At 48.1% G+C, this 21,926-nt stretch overlaps 1 protein-coding gene across 1 annotated transcript; it reads left to right on the top strand.

Annotated features, from left to right (window-relative positions):
- Nucleotides 1–15,159: 15,159 nt before the first annotated feature.
- SP9 (Sp9 transcription factor) lies at nucleotides 15,160–17,302 on the top strand. The gene is made up of 2 exons (XM_074872285.1): nucleotides 15,160–15,217; nucleotides 15,947–17,302. Exons 1-2 carry the CDS (start codon nucleotides 15,197–15,199, stop codon nucleotides 17,300–17,302), a joined length of 1,377 nt encoding a protein of 458 aa, XP_074728386.1. The 5' UTR covers nucleotides 15,160–15,196.
- Nucleotides 17,303–21,926: the final 4,624 nt, after the last annotated feature.

Genomic DNA, 21,926 nt, shown 5'->3' with positions numbered 1-21,926 from the left:
TGGGGGACTCCATTTACCCTGCAAGTTTCCTGAAGTGGTCTGAGGCATGCAAAATGTTTAAATTTTGGGAGAACCACAAACAACAATATCTCCAGAGTACAAAACATGACCTATTTTTTAATTGCTCACAAAACAAGACACGTCCAAAGTGACATGGATACAAATAGCTTAACTTGAATTTGCCTAGAGCCAGCTCTGTAAATCACACATCATAAGAAGGATTTGGTTGTGAAGCCTCATCAGTAAGTCAACAATCCATCAGGTGAAAAACTGATGCTCCAGTATCTCAGAGACCAGCCTTCTTGGAAAGAAGAAATTATAACAACAAGGCCACCTCAGGCTTTGATTAGTCTTCCTGTACCTGAAAAGACCCCACTAGTAAAAAGCATTATGTCAGCAACTTCAGTACTCCAGTTTTATACTGCTGTAATTCCTGGGGACTGCAAGAATTAAATATTTTCAAAATACTTGATATCTTAAGGCTTTAAGGTCTTTCTCCCTTTTTCAGTATGTACCCTTCAGCATTATTGACTGGAGAAATACCAACCTACTTAATTTTGAAATGGGAAATTGCAATAGATTATCCAATAGTTTGTGCATCTTCAGACTGGGAATTCAACCAGGGAAAGCACCTGGGAAAAAAAAATAATCTCCTGATTTAAAAAGCCCTAAATACCATTTCTTGTGGATACTCACTAAAATGTATTTGTGCTTAAGAAGCTCGAGAAACTCTCTTTTGTTTAGCTGAGATTAAAGATGGTAATCTAAACTCTCAAAACCCTGAATCACAAAAATTTGTCACATTCCCACTTATAAAAATGTCCTCTTAAAATCTCTATTATATTATCTCTGTGATAGGGTGAATGAACACTAAAAAAGAAGTTCTCTAATTGATTCTGAAGTTAGATTCCAGTCATTAGATAATAATTTGGTTAGGTATCAAGACATTTGATTACAAAGCTTTTATTTATTATTTACTTTTTTTTTCACATCTAGCTTCAATTCCTCTGAGAGAGATCAAATAGAGACTATTTTCAACAACTGCAAAATAATCCTCGAGATTTAGTAATACCAATCCAGGAATGCTTACAATTAAAACAATTTGCACATGTGGGCTAGGTACAATTAGTATGGCTTGTTGAATGACCTCTTTTCTTCACATTTTTAACAGTCATGGCTATGTTGATCTATCTGAAGACAGAATCACTTTTGTGTCAATGTCCATTTTAGATAGTAGTGCACTGCTGAAAGCACAGTCATATTGTCACCACTACCCATCACTAATAGAGAACTGCGGTTGGAAGGATTTTTTTCAACTGATAGATCAAATGTGAAACTGAAACTGCTCACAAATGCAGGTTATGAGTCTTTTCCGTTGAACATATCTCTGTGGCTACATATTACTTCTAGCCATTATAAAAAAAAAAAAAAAAAAAAGTTAAAATCAATAAGAATTACAGGTACACCTCGTCTTCTGACAGTGCTACGTCTGGGCAGTTGCAGCATTGCATTGGCATGTTAAATGGCAACTTGCATATTCACAGTGTTAATGTATTCACAGCAAATAGATAATTAGTTTGCATTTTGCTTCAGTCATAGAAAAATTGATTTTTAAAAAATCAGTGCTTTTGGCTTTTATTTTTCCCCTTTGGCTTGTCCCAAAATAGAAATTAAAGTTACAGGTTTTTTCTGTTTTGGAATTTAAAAGGTTATGAGCTTTTTTAAAGGCAAATGAGCTATAGACATATGATGCCAGAGTTGGGTAGATCTTTTCTCCTTTTCATTTGATAAAATAAGTACTTGTATGCAAACATCAGATACATACAGATAATATATAATTACTATGAGATTAGATGTGATCCTAATCTCGTAATAATTAGGGTATAAATGAGGTGGGATTTTTAAATGAACCCTTCAACGTAGGCCAGTTCAGTACCTCTTAACATCAGTTCAGGTGCTCTCATGGAAAAGACTCCAAATACAGTAGTATTTTACTTCCTTAGACAGAGTAGAACTTCTTTTGGCAGAGAAAATCTTCTTTTATCAGTAAAGTTTCAACATTTGAGAAGATTGTGAAACTATATAGGAATTTAACTACAGTCAACAGTTCTGAGGCCCTGTGACTGATTCCAGTGTGAGCATTGCTCTTCAATACGGTTATACACAACTATATATTTCCTGCATTTACTTAGTATTATTTATATATTACTGTATTAAGAAATTTGGCTAATATCCCCTGTTCCCTGCTGGGAAGTCAATGTTAACCAAATCCAGGGTTCTGCGGACTCATACACAATGTGGACATTTGAAGAACAAAGCAATGGTAACCAGAACTCCCTACACTGCTGAAGGAGCATCCTCTCCAAGCACAAAGTTAGAGGAAAAGTTTTGGCGCAAGTAGAGACAAGAGTTTAATGTATTTCTAGTTTGATTGGCTTTGTGTAACTATTTCCCTCCTGCTCAGATATTGGTATGCCCCCATTTCTATTCTCCTAACCATGTGGAACACATACTCTTCTGCCACATGTTAGATATCATACTTTATATTATTTAAATACCATGGCACTGTGTGTTATTAATCAAAATCTAAATATTTTGGAGTTGTTTGTTAAACAATTTTCTAGCATCAAAACCTTACAAAATCACAATCTGAGACACTCAGCTGCCTTGAAGCTCTCTTCAGAGAATACTTCAAAGAGGAAGCCTTTTGTAGAGGTCACTTAACTATATTCAACCCTATAAATGCAATGAAACATTTTTTGTTTTAAAAGTTAGAAAGAAAAAATGTTATGTAATTGTTTTAAATTGTTGGACTATTTAAAAACTCATGTTAAAATAGTTAAATTCTATGATGAGACTTGTCTTATAACTTTTGACATGCATAAGCTATAAAGCATGCCTATTATTAATTTCAGAAATAGTTTTGGATACCTACACTGAATTAAACTGTCACAGTTGATGTAATTATCAAGCAAGATTATAGACCATGCTCAGAAGTTCAAACAGGGCCTGTTTCAAAAATCCCCTCAGTAGTTACGAGTCCTGGAGCAACCTACAATGACTGGTCACACTACGGCAGGGTATGAAAGCTCTTGTTGTTTAAAGCTTGTCTTCTCAATCCTAGTTACAGCAGACTGGTGTGAATGCAAGAGATTTTAGTTGTTAATAAATTTAATACATCTCATTAACATTTTTTACATACACGTACAAACAACATGGAGTGTAAAAAAGGAGCAGGTAGTACTTGTCACTTGATTTCAAAACTGCAGATTTGTTGCCTACATGAAATTATCTCAGACTGAGTAATCTCACTGCAACAAATAAAATCTAGCGGAGAGTTGTGTGGATGAACATTCTTAACATTATCAATCAAATTACAGGCATCTGCAGTACCACTCTCACCTTTTTATATTGAGTGATGTGTGATCAAGGAGTGTTTCATCAACCCCGACATAGCTCTGTTGCTAAATCAGAAAGAGATACTCTAGCAGACAGTCTAATGCTGGACCCGCTGCATTCTTAAAAGTGGAATTAGCATTCTTAAAAGTGGAAATCTATCAATGCATGTTTGCTTTGTTTAAAATAAATGACTGAAATTTGGGAAAAAATTAATTTACTTACAGAAATATTTTCAGCTACACGTTAGGAAAAAAATCTGAACTACACAGGAAAAAAATGCTCTCTATTCTGAATTTCAAATAGAGCAACAGGATTAGTGATGCTGTCTTCAACACTGCTGTTTTCAGGTTCACTGAAATGTTTGATACTTTCACAAACTAAATAGAAGATTCGATCTTATGGCAGTAATCTCACCGAAGCCTTACGACCATTCATTTTACAAAGTCATTTACACTTGTGCAAATCTGGAATATCCTCTCTGGAATGAATTTAAACTACTCTTGTGAATGCAGATTTATGGAAAGGAGTATGAAAATTAAAGCCCATTGTTTAGCAACACTTTTTACTTTAAAAGATTTTAAAATATTCTTTTTAGCTAGTACAAGGAAAACATGGGCACACATGCACACATAGGGATGTCCACACTTGCACACCTCCCCTAGAAAAGTAACATGCCAGTATTGGCTGGCTCGCTGCTAGTCATTTTGATCCAGGTAATCAACACAGAAATAACATATAGTTAAATTTTCTTCTCCTCTGAGAAATTTTAGATAACAACATTGAAGTAATTCATGGAACCTTTTCTTATTCTGTGTTAACTGCTTAAAAAAATCAAACAACTTGCACTAAAACATGGTTCTAGCTGATTATAAAATTATAAAAAGATGATTATAAAATAAACCTTGCAAAAACAAATAGTTTTGTCCCTGTTTCCAGAAACAAGATGGTATTAGCAGACAAACTATTAAATATTAAATCTGGACATGTTTGCCACTGTCAAGTGTGTGGAGGGCCCGCAAAAATTATTATTTCTTAGTCATGTAAACTACATGAATCCAAAATACAATTGCCAGTGTTTCTGGGGCAGCATCAATGTTTAAAGGGGATTCCTTTTCTTTTGCTTTTTCCAATTGTTTTTATAGTAAGTTTTGTTTAATTGTGATAAACGACTCCCATCTACAGCATTTACCTTAAGAGTTTAGCTAAATATGTACTATAGAATAGGGAAAAAAATACTGGCCTCCTAAAGGATTTGTACCTCCTTTCTTCCTCCTTCTCATTATCCTTTTTTTTGGTTTTTTTTTTTTTTTTTTTCTGATGGTGGTTGTTGTTGTTATATATATGTCTCTAAGGTCTATCTCTTGGTATTTGGTACACTATCGCTATGTTAAAGGAAAATCATTATGGTTCGGTCTGATCTACTTTTTCAAGTGTGGGACATATTCTGTTGACAGGTATCAAGCACCTTGTCTCCTGGCAAATGATCAGTTCTGAATCCCATCCTAACTGATATTTGCTCTTCAGCGATGGGAAAAAAACCACAACACGTTTTATAAAGCTCAAATTGGCCTTATCAAACAAAACATCTGCTAGATTTGTGAGTGACTTGTGACAGCAGGAGACATCAGCACTGGCCTCCCCAATAGAAGTCACTGCAGTTAATGGAAGCTATTATGGAAGAATTCTGGCAAGAATATTTTTTCCTCCAAACAGCTAAAAAAAATTAAAAGAAAAATATGTTATGTTGTTATGGTAACAGCTATTTGAAAAATACTGTAACAAAAGGCAATCGAATATCAAACTACCAAGCTGCTAGTTTGACTACTTGGTTTTCTTTTCAAGCAGTTTATTTACAGAGATCCCCTCCCTCTTCCTTATGCAGCCACAAGGGTGAGTGTGCATGCTCAGGTAAGACACAATCTGCAAATAGTTTGTGTTTGTAGAATTTCCGTCTTGGAGATGCAAAACTCCAGATACTGCAGATTTTTACACATCACTAGAACATCCAGTGTTAGATGGGCTGAGTCCCTACCTCACATGGCAATAAAACCACATTTTGTAGCATTTCCAGTCTGCACTTTTGGCACAAAGAGGTGTTCCTGCACTCCTGTTGCTTTGCAGGATAAGGCTAGTCTCTTTGAGGGTACTACAGCTAGTCCCTGGAAAAGTGCAGTATCGCGTCTGCAGTCTGGGAATTGGCACCCTCCCAGCTGCTGGGAAAACAGGGTTCCAAAACAGTCTCAGGAGTCAAAGGAGAATGCAGCAACATACTGTTCCAAAACCTGTATTTTGCACTTTACAATTTTTCAGAAAATTTTCCCTGAATGGGCACAAGTTCCTACATGCACCGACTTCAACATCGTACTTTGAATAGGAGCAGATAGTCCTCACTCAGATAAAGCTCCGTTGAAGTTAGTGCATAACGACTTGGGTAATGACTGAAAGGTCTGACTAGCTGATTTTACATACTGATGTATGTACAGTGATACTATGAAAGACCTGGAGGACATTGCCAGCCCTTCCTCTTAGACCTCTGCTTTCAGCCATCATATTTACAAAAAACCAGGCAAACAGAACACATTTTTGTCTCAGGCTGAACAAACCTAGGAACTTTGCTAAATTTCCTCCAAACCGCATGATGGCGGATCAAGTTACACTGTAGAAGTACTGCATAGGAATTCTGAACATCCTATTTCTTAATACGGAGATGAGATTCTAGAAATGAGAAACTTGCATTTTCTTTCACCGCTTTCAATCCCTCTGGGGTGTTTAATGGTCTGCATTTACAGAGTCCCCTTTTAATGAGAGTAACTAACATGGTTTATCCAACAAGATTACGAACAGGGGAGGTGGGGAGATATAGATGTTGGCTTCTAGTTGTCTTGCTGTAACTGGGAATTTTGTAGTCATGTTGTTTTCTAAATAGACAAATATTTGTTGGTGTCAACACTGAAAATTAGTCATGTTCGTGTGCAGTAAAAGCCATGAGAAATATTAGATAGCAAAAATCCACAACAGCTTGTTTTCCATCACTTTGCAAAAGAGAAAGTGAGCTACCAGTTCTCTGCAACCATCCAAATGCAGCAACAATGCGCTATATAGGTCCTACTGACACTCATATGTATATGTGGGACCACATTTGGAAACTGAATGCAAACGGTGGTATTTTCTAATCCACCCAAAAATCCCTTGAGCATTTCAGACATTCCAGTCAAAGTGATTCTTTAATGTGGGACCTACTTCCCACATTTGTTTTACATTAGAAAATGCTGTATAGGTTGTTTACATTTGGAAAAGTCAGTGGAGAGAGATTTCTGTAAGTGTTCTGAAGGGAAGATTGCACCGTTACTGTAACAAGGACAATTATGGACAGACACAGGTAATAGCTGTTTAGAAAATGTTAGGAGCATTATTGTGGATAATAGACATTCTTTTCTTAGCGTTGCCCTTGCCCAAGTTTCATTTTCCATTGGTGGTGCCTGCCTAGATTGCTTAAGACAGCTGTAGTCTTCTCATTTACATTAAGATAACAAAAAGTTCACTGCCGGGTTGTCCCAGATGGAGTTCATCTGTACAAAGGTCTGAAACTGTGAGGGAGTACCTAAAATGTCAGACATGTCCAGTATCTAGTGCTGCTGCAAATTATCACCTCTTCCAGGTCAGAAAGGCCAAAATAATTTCCAGCTCTATTTTTCTTAAAGCCATTTTCATTTAATCTGTCCTTTACAAATGGTAAATTTAATGAGAACTTCAGGAATAATTCAAACTAAAATTAAGAAGAAACCTTGATATATACGTATTCAATTCAAATGTATTTTAGTAAGCAACAACCTGGCCTCTATTGAAATAGTTCTCAAGTACTATTGAAATAATAGGTATGTTCTCAAAGGAAACCTGCTTTCTTTTGAAGTGACTGTATGCATTATTTCAGCTTCTTCTGATAATAGCATATTTAATAGCAAGGCCAAGATGCAATCAATCTTTTTTGTTGGAAGAAGGTGTTATATTGTACCCGTATGCTTATATTCACCTAGCACTTTCAATCCGCTAAGCGGACTGAAGTTCAGCAGGGCTGCTGCTTGCTTGGCCTCTGCTGGGGCCAGGGGGAGCAAAGGAGGTGAGGGTGGGACCAGGGAAAAGGAAGAGGTCTGTTTCTAAAGAGACAATGAATTAGACTGGAGTGAATAGTTGACATCCTCTGTAATTATACACACATTGAACTCTTTACAGTTGACTTAAGTTACTATGAACTGCATTGGTGTGGCCCTCCATATTGATTAAAAGCAGCATCTATTTACCTTAACAATAAATGTGGAGATTAGTAAAAGTTCACTTGATCACAATAAGAAGACTGATAATTAAAGGGCATTGCAACTCAGATGGAATGTAAGTGCCTGAAGCAGCATGTTAGGAAGCATAGGCTGCTTTTGTACAAGAGGTTATACATGTGTAGGTTAAGGCTTGCAGAAAGCACTTCAAGTAGACAGTTTTGTAGAGGAAGGCCAGAACCTGTCCTGAGAAGACTGACCCAGCAATTCTCCTGGGCAAAGTGATAAATACAAAGCTCAGGAAAAGGAAGACGACTTTAAAGCACAATGTGACTAAACGGACATTCTCTACATAACCTTTGAAAGGGGCCTCCACATCTTTTATTCTTCTTTCATGGCTCCTCTATGGGAAGGAACAAGTTTAAGCTAAGGAGGACACACTGCTGATTCTATGGGTTAAGCTCTTGATGCCATAGGGTCTATAAGAAAGGGTCTGTAAGAACTGGGTTTAGTACGTGACAGACTCAATAGAAACACTCCTCCTCTTGTTATGGGATCTCCTATAGGGAAGGGGGAGGACAGCCCTTATTCCTATTGCATCTATTGTTTGATGGTAGATATTGCATTTTACTAATCCCTTTTTATCAAGAAAGCAAGAAGCTAGTAACTAGAGAAGTAAGTGAATAGTCTCAATCCATATGGACAACTTGGAAAATCAGATTCTGAAGTGGCTGTATCTGCACTTTGTAACAAAACGCTCATATCCCTTGATAGGGCTTGACACCCATCCCTTGCTTCTTTTCTCTGTACCGATATTGATGCGTGCATGTGCTTACCTCCTCACAGAAAATGACATGATAAAATGGTGACTTTTGACAAGCATTGCAGCGATTTCCAGAGACCAGAATGTAGAAAATAGTAGACCAGATTGTTACTGAAACACAAATGATAATTGGGATCTTAAATGAATAACATTCTCCCTTGTGTGAAATCTCAAAATAAATTTCCAGCTGAACTAAGATTTACAAATGTTTTGGGTTTTCTTATAACAAACACTGTCACCAGTTACGCTGGTCCCATCAAAGTCCCATTTTAAAGAATGGCTTAGTTCACATGTGTGGGCTTTTTTCTCAGTAGTTTTAATTCGGAACATGTCAGAACAGTTTAACACCAAGCCAAAGATTCATTCAGTCACTTTGTAGCTATAGAGAAGACAGTAATTTTGCAGTGCTAAGTAGCAAGGTGAATTAAGGTTAGCAAAAAGGTAAGGAAAATGGGAGAAACGGAGGCCATCCATTGAATGAATGGCAAAGCATGGTCCTGTTCCTTCCGATCTGAATCTCTGTACCCCTAACAAATCGTTGGCAAGCACAAAGCCACCAGCCTCTCCCAGCCCCTCACTCTGGGGCTGCCAGGAGCTGGGAGGAATTTCCCAGGCGTGAGAGGTTCCCTGGGTCTTCTGAAAGGAGACAAATACAGACAGACCCAAGGCCTGCAGGGTGGCTGCTCTGGCTTTGATAGCAGCTGATATTTTGTCATTTCTTCGTTGTACAATGGTCAGAATAATTATCCATGGTGAAGAAGGCTGCACGTACCCCCTTCCTCCAACACCTAGCACATCCCAGCCTGCTCTCCACTCCACAGCTGCCTTGGAACTTCCAGGGCTGGTGGTTCTGAGTCCCCGATGTCATTAAAAAGCTACAAAAAGCTACCCAAACACTTTGTTAAACACATGTGTAAGCCACTGCTTTCCTCTTTGCGTTGCATATGCACAGCAGATTAGGGGTTTGTTTAGGAAGCAGTGAGGAATCTCTTTGTTTCCTTCTTTCAGGTACAAGGTGAATTAATCCGTTTGGAAACCAGCAAATCCACCCCTCCCCTCCTTCCCCCATATGCCTGAATTCTTCCAGCCTACATCTCTTGACAATAAAGACAGATAAAGCTTGGATACCCTTGCAGATGAAGGAATCGAGCCTGTTTCTTTGCATGTAAGTTTTCTAAATAAATCGCTTTTGTTGTTTAAGGCAGTGATGAATGGAGACACAGGGCCAGGTTGGTCGCTGGAACAGTACAATGGATGTAAGAAGGTTTTTTTCTTTGCCATATAAATCATTCACATTGTTTAAGGTACATTGATCAATCTAATGGCTTGTAATAGGCTCCTAATTGCCACTAGGAAAGTACTGCAAGCTTGCATTTGAACGTGAAATGGTTCATGATCTGAGCTGAAATTCACCTTAAGCCTGAGCTCCAGTAATTACAGAACACAGAAGGAGCACAATGAACGGTTCCCCGTCTTTCCTCGCCCTAAGCCCAGGACAGGAGGAGGGGGGAGAGGGGAGCATATGAACGGGGGTCCAGCATATTTTCCTCTTCCAAACCAGCAATTCATTAACGGGCGAAACCTGCGGGAGGATTTATTGGTCATTGTGGACCGAAGAGAACTTTGTCATGTCAATCACCCTGCCCATTACGCTCCCACATCTCTCTATCTGCAGAGGGACAGCTTGCTTAATCACAACCAACATTCCGAGTCATGCCTGGCTAAAAATGCAGTATCAAACGCTAGGAGGGTCTCAGAAGCGGGGTACGAGGAGAGGTGTGGGGACAGGGCTCTCCTGCTGTGAGGACGCTCCGGTGAGGCTCCCGCCCGCCCTCCTGCCCCCCGCCCGGCGCCGCTGCTCCCCCCGCCCCCGGGAGAAGCGGCGGGGGGCGAGGGGCCGGGCGGGCAGGGACCCGCCGGGGCGGGCCCGCTGCCGGGGGGCTGCCAGCCGAGCCCTGGTGGCCATCGCTCCGCCGCTTAAAACACAGACCTAATTACCGAGTCATCAGAGCTTCTTTAATAGACTTGCGTGAAAAGGTGGTTTTACGCTCTATAAACGTGGGTCCAGCCGTTTGCTAATTAAACTCCTTCTATTTAGAAACACCTTCGCGTTAAGAAAGCTTCATGAACGCTGGCACGGGCTGAATTTCAAACCTGCTGCAGTCTGAGCTTCTCGTGTCTAACCTAGATATCAAAACAGCGCTGGAAAGCACGTGAACCGAGAGATAAAATCCTCGTACAATGTTCCTCGTACAGCGTTCCTCAGACTTTCCTAGCAAGGCAGAAAACAAACCTCTGATGCTGTTGAATAATCTTCCAATAATTGTAGTAATTAAAATCATCATACAGTCTGCAGTCACCTTCCTTCCTTTGACACTAGCCCTCCCTTGAACTGTTAACGTGTCCTCGGCTGAGATAAACAGAACAAGTGAAGGTTTAAAATACATGGTCCAAATAAATTTAGCGGAAGAGAATTAGTTCCTCAGACACGTTTCTGACTGCGCTCGGCAGACGAGAGGATTTCTAAAACTATCGTGCAGATTTTTTTTAAACGCAGGGCAATACGGGTCGCCGTGTTACTCCTAAATAGTGTGTCACCTTAAAGATCGGGGAAAAGATGAAAGCCCAGTCTGATGCTCCACCTCGGGGCTCTGTGCGCAGGGGGCAGGAGGAGCGGGGAGTGCATTATGTAACAAACATCATAGGAAAGCTCAGGCAGAAATTGTTGGAGAGTGCCATAATTTTCATTTAATTTCCATGATCTGTTTGATCCCAGTGCTCATTCCCTTTTTATTAACTATAAAAGATTTCCTTCTAATCAAAAGCTGCACTTCATCTTTACCCACAAATGAAAAACTCTATAGCGGAAAGAATTCAGTGGACTCAACAGGCACCAAGGTCTGTATTTTAACACTATCTCTATATAATCCTTCCCCTACTCTTGGGCAGAATAGTGGGGAAGCCTTTTCTTAACTGAAGTTATTAATTTATCACCAGGTCCCCCTCCGCGTTGCTCTGATAATCAATGGTGGTTTCTAGATCACGTAAGTGAAAAGTGTAATTGAGAGAGAGGGGGGAGGGGGGTCGCACGGAAGTCCTGTTGCTGGGGAAAAAAAAAAAAAAATCTGGCAGGACGCAATTATTTATCTCGGCGATGAGCAGTTTGCCTGTTTCCTGCCCACGTCTCTTCTGTTTGGCAGAAAATGAGGCTGCTTCTCTTGAACTTGGAAGAGTTTGCCCCTTTCCCACCCGTAAGATCCATGTGTAAAACTCCGTGCCCCTCCTAGGATTCAGGGGAAATTGTACAGCAACCTTCCATTTAACTGCTGTTAAATCGATTTATTTGGAAAGTATTTGGCAGCTTTTTCCCAGAGCTCTGTTTGAACAGAAGAGCCATTTCATCTGACGCTCTTGAATATGAAGCCAGGAGCCTCCCAATCAGCTTTAATGAACGAATTGTTTCCCAGCTTTACCTCCTGAAGACAGCAACTTTAGTAGTTGCACAGATCAAAAGACACGCGTAAAGGGAAGATGGGAAACAATATCGTTCAAAGGAAGTGAACTGTTGCATTTAATTAGGCTATTCTTCTTTATTAGTATTCATATTGAGATTTTTTTTTTTTAAGATTTATGTTGATTTAACCGTAATGTATTTATGATGTAAATATATTCCGAGATGAAAACGTCACGGATCAATTGTAAAGGACCCGGATACATAATTTTAAAAAATCAGTTTCAGTTTATATGAGGTTCTCACCCCACTTTCGCTTCTTAGTCAGATTTGTTTATGCAGAATCGACATTTAATAGTGCTAATTGCACTCCAGTTAAATTGCCCTGATTGCAGAAAGGGAAGCAATTTTCGTGCTCTCTGTCTGGGTTTGGAAGAAATTGTTTTATATTCACCTCTTTATAAAGAAGTGGAGATAAGGCACCGAGCCTTTGCACAAATTGCACTTATGGGCTGACTGGCAGCATTCAGGCGCTATAATAGAGCATTATTTGGCCGTTTTGAATAATGTAAAGCATTTGCTGAAAGCTATTCTCCTGAAAATTGCTTTAACTTTTAAAAGGGTGATGATTCACTCCAAACCAGGCCTTTGTTACATTGTCATTATCCCCCCAAATGTTTTAACAGTCAGCTCAACACTTTAGCATAACACATTGATCTTTGTTTAAAAACTCGATTTTTGGAGTACGAAAAAATACGTCTGAAAATACTTGACCCCCTAAAGATTTTAGCGGCGTTCCCCCTTTCGCCGCCATTCGCTCAGCCTTCCCACCGCCTGCCTCCTTCCTGCGGGTTTTAGTTACTTTTCCGTCTACAAAGGGGGCGAGGAGATAGATGCGAGGCAGGCAGAGCCATCGCCCGCCTCCCGGCCCAGCAGAGACCCCGCGCTGCTGGGGGAGCGCAAGCGGGCAGCGGATGCCTTTACTCGCTGATGTAGAGGCAACATTCTCAAACGTCACGCTCTCGATCTGCCTTCCAGCCTTATTTTATTTATGACTTTCCCCAAGGAGAGGGGAAAGACCCTCTCCCCCCGCCGCCCCAGGGCTGGCCAGAAGCGCCTCGCTGCCACTTGACGGCCACCTCGGCGGGCTCCTGGGAAGGAGCGGGTTCCCCCCGGAGGAAGGAAGGAGGGAAGGAGGGAGGGAAGGAGGGAGGAGGGGAAGGAGGGAGGGGGGGAGGGAAGGAGGGAAGGAGTCACCTGTTGGGCGATTGCTCCCGGGTGCCCCTGTCGGACTCCTCGCCTCGCCCGCGGGGGCTTTGCCGCTCCCCCCGCCACCGCCTTTCAATCGCCTCCACCCGCCGAGCGCTACAGCCCCCCTGGGTAAAGCCGCCGCGTCTGATCTGCTCCAGGCAGCCCCTTCCGAGCCAGGCTCTCCCCGGACCCCCGCGCCGGCTGCCAGCCAATGTGGAAAGCATTAAGCGCACAACAGTATTTCCTCCCGCTGCCCCGACTCTGTCTAATACGCGGCGACAAAAAGGCGAGCGCCCTTTGAAAATAGCCTTAGACGTTTAAATAAAAGCTCATCGCCGGGGACATCCTTCCCTAGCGTGGCAGGCGTCCTGCAGATTGCATAACACAATGTCCAACAAAACGCACTGTCCGCCTTATTTAAGCACGAAAAAAAAAAAAAAAGTATCAGGACAAGTAAAGAAAAGCAAAATCCTCTCAAATTCGCGGTTTCTCCATCTTGCTCCTTAGCGATGCCTATTTTGCATCTGCTAGGAGGTTTTACACTGGATGGCTGAGGCGGCACCGAGGAGAAGGAAATGCTGCCTCAGATGCAGAGCAGGCACCCGGCGTTGCTTGAACGCACTCGTCTTTCTGGTTGAGAGCTGTCCCCGGCTGCACCGGGGGCGGCGGGAGCAGGGGGAGAAGCTCCGATTCCCAGCCTCGCAGAGCCGGTCGCGATGATGAAAAGTTGCGCGCCTATCGAGCTGCCGCGGACACAGGACGGGCAAGTTCTGGCCAATTGCTTCAGAAGCCTCCACTAATTACAAATCAAAGGGACTAGCTCGCAAGACACTGAGGAGCCGAGGTTTGGACTTACATTTCGCACATGCAGAGAGCAGGTAAAGTCTCTGTCGCTCACTGGGCGTGTGGAGTGTGCACAGTGCAGAGGCCACAGGCAAGTGCTGGGGAGGCTTATTCCAGCAGCGTCCTAGCATTGCCAGGAGGGAGCAAGCCTTCTGCCATCAGCAGCACTGTTTCCACGGGGGTAGGTGAGGCTTGGGAAACGTGCTGCAGGCTGCGAATCTGAGTTTCAAAGTATTTTTGCCGGGGATGACTCTGTGAAACAAAATCCTCTGTCTTAAGCGACAGGATGCCCTAGTGCCCCTCGTCCCCCCTCCCGCCCCGCTACCAGAGCGAAGGGATGCCTGTCGGTTCCCTGCCTTTGGATTTTTTGGCGCTTTATGTCGCTAAAACGCCTCCTCGGCCCCCTTTGCAAAGAAAGTAAGAAAGACGTCGCGCCCGAAATCGCTTCCAGTATTTAGCAAAGCAAAACCAAAAAACGAACGTGTGTTCGCAAAACGTCACTGGGCGCTGCGAGGCGGCTCGCACCCCACTCGGAGAGCTGCCCGGCGGCCTGCGAAGGCGCCGGAGGGCCTGCTGAATAAAAGCACCGCAGGGACGGTTTACGGGAGGTGAGGACGGCAGGTGCCGGGATAAGCAAGCGGGGGATCCGACACCTCCCGCGCAGTCCACGGCCGGCGGCGGAGCGGCCTCAGGCGTGACACCGGCCCGCCGCCGCCGACCCCCCGCTCCCCGCCCTCTGCGGCTCCCCTCCCCGCTTCTCCCGCAGGGCCGCGGGTGCCGGGGCAGCGTCCCCGCGGCCGGCTCCTGCCGGCGGGGGTCACGGCCCGGCGGGCGGCCGCCGTTTGGAGTTAATTGCGGCGCAACCGCCGCGGCCCGGAGCGGGGAGTTTCCTCCCCGCGCGCCGGCTGACTGGCACGCGCCCCGCGCCCCGGCGCCGGCACCTCCGCGCAGCCTGATTGGCTGCCGGGCCGCTCCGGCCCGCTCCGCCCGCGCCCTCATTGGGCGAGCGCCGCCGCCAGCGGTACTTCAAAGCGGGCGCTGCCCGCACTTAGGCAGAGTTTAGCCCCGCCGAGCCGGAGTGTCCTTAGCGCCGCCGGGCAGCGCGGGGCGCACACCGAGCGCCGTCCCCCTCCGCCCCACCGCCCAGCCCAGGGACGTGCTATGGCTACGTCTATCCTCGGGGTAAGTCGGCCCCGCGCGCGGCCCCGCTGCCCTCGGGGAAAACTGTTGCTGCCGCCGCCGCGCAGCGGCCGCCCCTCGCGCAAATCGCGCCGGCCCGCGGGCCAGAGGCCATCCCCACCCGCCCCGGGGGATTTCGCCGCGGGTTTCTCGTCGGGTCGTTCGCAGAGAGTTTGGTGTGAAAACTCGCTCGGCTGGAGAGAAGTCGGGCTGCTTGTGCTGCCTTTTGTTTTCTAATTTTTTTTTTTTTTTTTAAAACCCTCGAAGTGCTACGGTAAATTTCCAAAGATTTTTGCTAGCTCGGCGCGGCGAGCGGCGCGGCGCCGGCCGGAGGTTCCGCACCCCGTTCGCCTTTCTGCCATCTCGCTTTTCCGCCGCTCCTGCACGGTGGCTCGAGGAGACGCCGTCTTTCGTTCTCACGGGATTTTCGGTTTCACGGCGGTAGGCTCGAGCTGCGCGGGGAGTCCTGAGCCGCCCCCTCGGAACACGCGTGTCCCTCGTCCCCGCCGGGATCCGCTTCCGATGTAAACCCCTCGGGCGCCGAGACCGGTCCCCGGCGGGAAACGAGTCGTGCCGAGCGGGGCAGGGCCGGAGCCTTCCTCCGAAATAGGAGAAAACTTTTCCGCGGTGCCGCTCGTCGCTCCGCCGTTCCACCCGCGCCGCTGCGTCCCCGCGGGAGCCCGGCGAGGCGGCAGGGGTGAGGCTGACGGGCCGGCTTTGTCTCTCCCGCAGGAAGAGCCGAGATTTGGAACGACTCCCCTGGCCATGCTGGCCGCCACCTGCAACAAGATCGGCAACACCAGCCCCCTGACCACCCTGCCCGAGTCCAGCGCCTTCGCCAAAGGGGGCTTCCACCCCTGGAAACGCTCCACCTCCAGCTGCAACCTGGGCTCCAGCCTCTCGGGCTTCACGGTGGCCACGAGCAGGGGCTCCAGCGGACTGGCCAGCGGCACGGGCACGGCCAACAGCGCCTTCTGCCTGGCCTCCACCTCGCCCACCTCCTCGGCCTTCAGCAGCGACTACGGCGGCCTCTTCTCCAACTCGGCGGCGGCGGCGGGCGTGTCCCCGCAGGAGCCCGGCGGGCAGTCGGCCTTCATCTCCAAAGTGCACAGCTCGGCGGCCGAGAGCCTCTACCCGCGGGTGGGCATGGCGCACCCCTACGAGTCCTGGTACAAGTCGGGCTTCCACTCCACGCTCTCGGCGGGCGAGGTGGCCAACGGGGCGGCCTCCTCCTGGTGGGACGTGCACACCAACCCGGGCTCCTGGCTGGAGGTGCAGAACCCGGCGGGGGGGCTGCAGAGCTCGCTGCACTCGGGCGCCCCCCAGGCCTCGCTGCACTCCCAGCTGGGCACCTACAACCCCGACTTCAGCTCCCTCACCCACTCCGCCTTCAGCTCCACCGGCCTGGGCTCCACGGCCGCCTCGCACCTGCTCTCCACCAGCCAGCACCTGCTCACCCAGGAGGGCTTCAAGCCCGTGCTGCCCTCCTACACGGACTCCAGCGCGGCGGTTGCGGCGGCCAGCGCCATGATCTCGGGTGCCGCCGCCGCCGCCGCCGGGGGCGGCTCGGCCCGCTCCGCCCGCCGCTACTCGGGCCGCGCCACCTGCGACTGCCCCAACTGCCAGGAGGCCGAGCGGCTGGGGCCGGCGGGGGCCAGCCTGCGGCGCAAGGGGCTGCACAGCTGCCACATCCCCGGCTGCGGGAAGGTCTACGGCAAGACCTCGCACCTGAAGGCGCACCTGCGCTGGCACACGGGCGAGCGGCCCTTCGTCTGCAACTGGCTCTTCTGCGGGAAGCGCTTCACCCGCTCCGACGAGCTGCAGCGGCACCTGCGGACTCACACGGGCGAGAAGCGCTTCGCCTGCCCCGTCTGCAACAAGCGCTTCATGCGCAGCGACCACCTGAGCAAACACATCAAAACGCACAACGGGGGCGGCGGCGGCAAAAAGGGCAGCGACAGCGACACGGACGCCAGCAACCTGGAGACGCCACGCTCCGAGTCCCCCGACCTCATCCTGCACGAGGGGGTGGGCGCCGCCGCCCGCGGACCGGGCAAGGAACCTACCGCGGGGCCCGGCGACTCCTAGGGCCAGCGCCGCCCGGCCCCGCGCCGCCGGGAGCCCCCGCCGGGCCGCCCGGACTCGGCCCGGCGCCGGCCGGAGGGACCCGGGGCCGCCTCGCCGCGGGCGGTGCCCGGCGGGGCCGGAAAGGCGCGGCCCCCCCCCGGCCCCAAGCCCGGCCCGGCCAGTAGGTACCAAGTGACACTTTCTTCCGTTTCCTTTTTCTCTTTCTGTTGGAAGGAAAGCATCCTAAGGTGAGAAATCAAACTGCAAGTCCGAGACGGTTCCTCTGTATCTCATAAACATCTGTATAAATAGGGTTCAAAAAAAGAGAAAAAAAAAAAAAGAAAACCAGATCGTGTTCGTTTATTTTTCTTGTAAATGTTGATCTGATAGGGGTTTGGGGGTTTCTTTTTTTTTTTAATTGCCGAATTCCTGAAATTCAGGGAGGTTTTGGGGGTTTGGTTCTCTTTTTTTTTTTAATTATTTTAAATTTCTGATGCACTTTGTGGAAGTCAGTATATATGTAAAAGATATTTAAAATGTTGAGTTAACATTTCACTCAAACACACGTAAGTTAAGGTCTCTTAAAGAAATTAAATGCGTTTATCTGTATGGAAAAAATCTTGACATATTTTCATTTTGGTATTATTAAAGGACTCTGAACAATATACTCACGGGTCGGTTGTTCTTCGTGTCCCTCCTTCCCCCCCCCGCCCAGCCCTCGCAGGGGTCAGGTTTTTAGTGGGAGCCCTCGCACCCCTCCCTGTCCTCCTTACAGTGGCTGGGATTAAAAATACGGCCGGCACTGGGAGCTGGGAGGGGAAGGGACCTGCCCCCGAGCCGGGCGCGCTGGAGCGCTCCGGGCGCTCTTCTCAAAGCGCGCCTTAGTTTTGGTTTATTTTTTTAAAAAACAAATTTTAAACCCAGTCCGAGCCCCGCTACATCGGCCGGGAACCATGCCGAGCCTCAAGCGCCTTCGGCGAAACCAGCCCCAAAATCGAGTAGAACCGAACTGCGCTGAGGAACTATTTATTTAATTTAAAAAGCCTTTAGCGCCACAAGGCTGCCTGGGTTGGGAGGTGATCTCGGGGGAATAAATCGCTAGAGTCAATACTCCGGAAAAGACATTTCATGCCTAAATGAAAATCTTGTTAAATGTTATTAATTTTGACTTAGAGCACACAGCAGCCCCCTGTGCCTTGTATTCCCTTATTAGGGATTCATGTCTTATCAAATATCTAATTAATCTCCTAGACATCATTTGTTCTGGCCAACTTTATCTCAGCTGGTCCACGGGGAAAACGCCGAATATTCTCGGTGACAAAGCTCCCTTGAAGATCCTTTTAATTGTCCAAATTAACTGCACCAAATTTGCATGTCAAACGGTAAAGGGCAACCTGAGATAAAATGTAAACGTTTTAAAAGCCCCAAACTAAGCACTTGATTTGATAACTAGGCTTTTTAATGTTATGGAAGACAACTGCTCCTTTCCTTTTCAAAGACAGTTGATCTATGCAAATAGTGAATTGGAAATGCTTATGTCCCCATGCAGTCAAATGGTCCTTGCATGTTATTTGAATATCAGTGGCTCTGCTATTGAAAAGGTTCAAGGATGCTCTCTGACTTCTTTGTGATTACTCAGTGCAGCGTCTTATTCTGAAGAAAAAAAACTCAGGAATAATTAAAGGCTGGGCTAAGGCCTGGGAACACATTTGGGACAGGAATCTCATTTAGACAGGCTCTTTCAAAATAAGGCACAGTTAAATTGACCAGAAGGCAATTATTGAAATGAAAATTATTTTCACTCCCTTTGTCTCCTGGCCACCAACCTAACAGCCACAGTATTTTTTTAAAGGCAAATTGTTAAATGAGATAATTGTGTTATTAAAAAAAAAGGGGGGGGGGGCGCGAGGGAGGAAGAAAAAGTTAATTTAATCTGCCCGGTACAGATTGGAGGAACACAAATATTTTAATCCTCCATAAAACAGGGAATGCAAATAACATCGGGAAACGGATTCTGCTGTCGGCCACCAACTGGAATAAAGACGTTGCGTTAAAGAAAATACATCTGCCGTGAATACTAATAACCGCGTCCCACCTCCTCCGCGCCACCGTTGCACAAAAGCGACCGGGCAGCGCCGACACCGCCTCTGCCCCGGGGCGGCGGCGGGAGCCCGGCGGGCCGTTCCGCGGCCCGGGGCAAGGAACCCTCCCGGGAGACACACCTCTGCTCCGGCTGCCCGCAGCACCCTCCCCGAGGGCCGCCCCGCAATTTTTTTCTGGCCGAAAGCATCCCGGCCAGGTCCCTCTGCCCCCGCCCCGCCGGCGGCCGGGTGCCGGCGGGGAGGGTCCCGGTGGGGTCCCGGCGGGCAGGGCAGGGGAAGGCAGGGGAGGGCATGTCGGCGGGGGGGGCGGCCAAGGGGACGTGCTCGGGCAAGGGGCAAAATGAACGCGGGGCTGGCTCGCCGGGCGGCGGGACAGGGCTCTCCGCCCTGGCGGGTGGCGTGGGGCTGCGGAGGAATGCACCCGCGCGGGGTGCTGGGCAGAAGTCAGCTTTGTTTTCGATTTATAATAAAACACATCAAAGGAAACTATCCAGGTCCAGTTTCTGCCAGGCCGGGGTTACAATTCTCAGCTCAGTGATCAAGGACCTCTTTGCATTGCCTTTGCCCCTTCGGGTCAGAAAACGTCCATCACTTACAGGCTCCCCAGAAACGAAGAAGGGAGCAGCTCTGGGCCGCAGAGCCGGTTCGTTTAATCAGGAAAATAGAAAGCATGTCACCTTTTCAAAAATAAACGACACCATTCTTTCGTACATGTTAGCGATAATTATATGGTCTGGGGAACTTTTACACAAAGAAAAACTAAAGAACAGACGGTGTGAGAACCGAAAAATAAATCTGATTTCACTGAATCCGTAGTCCGGCAGCACCTCTGTAGGGGGAAGACGCTCACCCGAGAGCAGGGAAGCACCGGGAGAGAGCGCGCGGCCCTCCCGGGCTCCGGTGGGGAGGGAGGCGGAGGGCAGAGCAGGCTCGCCGCCGCCTTGACCCCCCTCGCCCCGGGCTGGCCAGTGGCTGAGCCCAGCTCCCCTCGACAGCTCGCCCGAGCAACCGCTTCCCGCTCGCTCCCACACCGAGCAACCGCTTCCCGCTCCCGCACCTCGCGGGCAGCAGCCTCACGCCGCTCCTCGAGCCCGCTAAAAGGCGGCTCACGACCAGCCCGCGACCGCAACCACCAACCGACGGGAAAAGGTACAATGCCAGCAGAAATTATTTAGTAAATGTCGTTCGATCGCCGAGTCCCCGGTCCGCAGGAAGCGTGTCCCCTGCCCCCCGCGGCGAGTTACAGCCCTAACGGCTCGTTTTACACTTAAAAGGTAACGTTCATGGGTTTGTCCTAATGAGATAATATATAAACACCCGATCCCGTGCCCGGACACTTTCTTAATTGCGTCTTTCAATTCAAATGGAAACTTTATCTGCAGGAGCTGTAATTTATTTGCAGCCATTATCTCTTCGCCAAGATCCTCTCCCACCCTTCCAAAAGGCAGATGAAGGGAATCTAACAGAAAGCCCGCCCCTTTGGGTAATTGCTGCACTAAGTGTTTATTTTAAGTGAGAATAATTTAGCTACAAATTTCCTCAAGGAATAACATTCTTAACACATTATAAAAAAAAAAAAAAAAAAAGGCGGCAGCAGGAGCGGAGCGCGGGGGGGGGCCGGGACCGGCGCTGCCCCGGCGCGGGGCCGCACGGCGGCTGCTGGGCGCCACCTAGAGGCACGCGCCGCCCTCCCGCGGCAGGCGGCGGCTCGTGGGCGCGGCCGGAGGCCGCGGCCGGGGCGAAGGCGCTGAGCGGGCCGGGCCGGGCCGGGCCGCGGCGAGAGGCCGGCGGCGGCGGGAGCGCGGGGAGGCCGCGGCGATAGGAGGGGGGCGGGAGCGGCGGGGCTGGGCCCCCGGCGGCGGGCGGGGGCGAACTTCTGTGGGAGAGGGCGGGACGGGACGGGCCCGCGGCGGCAGCGCGCGCGCACCCACCTGAGGGGAAACGGCGGCGCGGGGGGCGCCAGGCGCGTCTCTGCAGCTCCTCCGGGGCCGGCACCCGACGGGGCGGGTGGGCCCTTAACAACTCACCGCCGGCACCCCGCCGCGGGGCCGGGGGAGGGGGGTCACCGCTCCCCGCCCACCGCGCGGCTCCGCGGGCCGGCCCCGCACCTGCGGCCGCCCGGGCGCGGCTCCCGGCGGGCACCCGCCGGCGGGCACCGGGCGAAGCCCCGCCGCCGCCTTCGCGCCGCTGTTTTAACACAAACCCGCGGCAGTGCCTATTTCCGAGATGTGCTAATTGCTACTTGGATGGCAGGGCGCGAAGTCCTTGTCCGTTTCCTAGTACAAAGTAGGTTGCTAGAAAATTTGAAATTGCCTTTCAGCCTAAAGCTGCCTTACCTGAATGTCATAATTACAGTAATTATGTACATCCAAATTACATGCTAATTAAATTAGAATCAAATCGTTCTAAATCGAAATCAAATGAGGTAGCGAGAATTAATCAATGACAACATAAATAGAGAGCTTCCTTCAGGGATATTTATTGTAACGATCCAAGCGCGAACCTGATCTGGAAGTCACCTGTTTATTTACTTTCGGAACAGC

The sequence above is a fragment of the Strix uralensis genome, chromosome 6 (genome assembly GCF_047716275.1).
Source record: "Strix uralensis isolate ZFMK-TIS-50842 chromosome 6, bStrUra1, whole genome shotgun sequence".
NCBI lineage: Eukaryota > Metazoa > Chordata > Aves > Strigiformes > Strigidae > Strix > Strix uralensis.
The sequence above is the reverse complement of the archived record's forward strand: the minus strand, read 5'-3'. Positions and strand labels throughout refer to the sequence as shown.

Bases quoted from the DNA above. Each gene is read 5' to 3' on its own strand.
- SP9 (XM_074872285.1), top strand. From the start codon at position 15,197: ATGGCTACGTCTATCCTCGGG. The intron at 15,218-15,946 runs GTAAGTCGGCCC...TCTCTCCCGCAG, and splicing joins TGGCTACGTCTATCCTCGGG to GAAGAGCCGAGATTTGGAAC.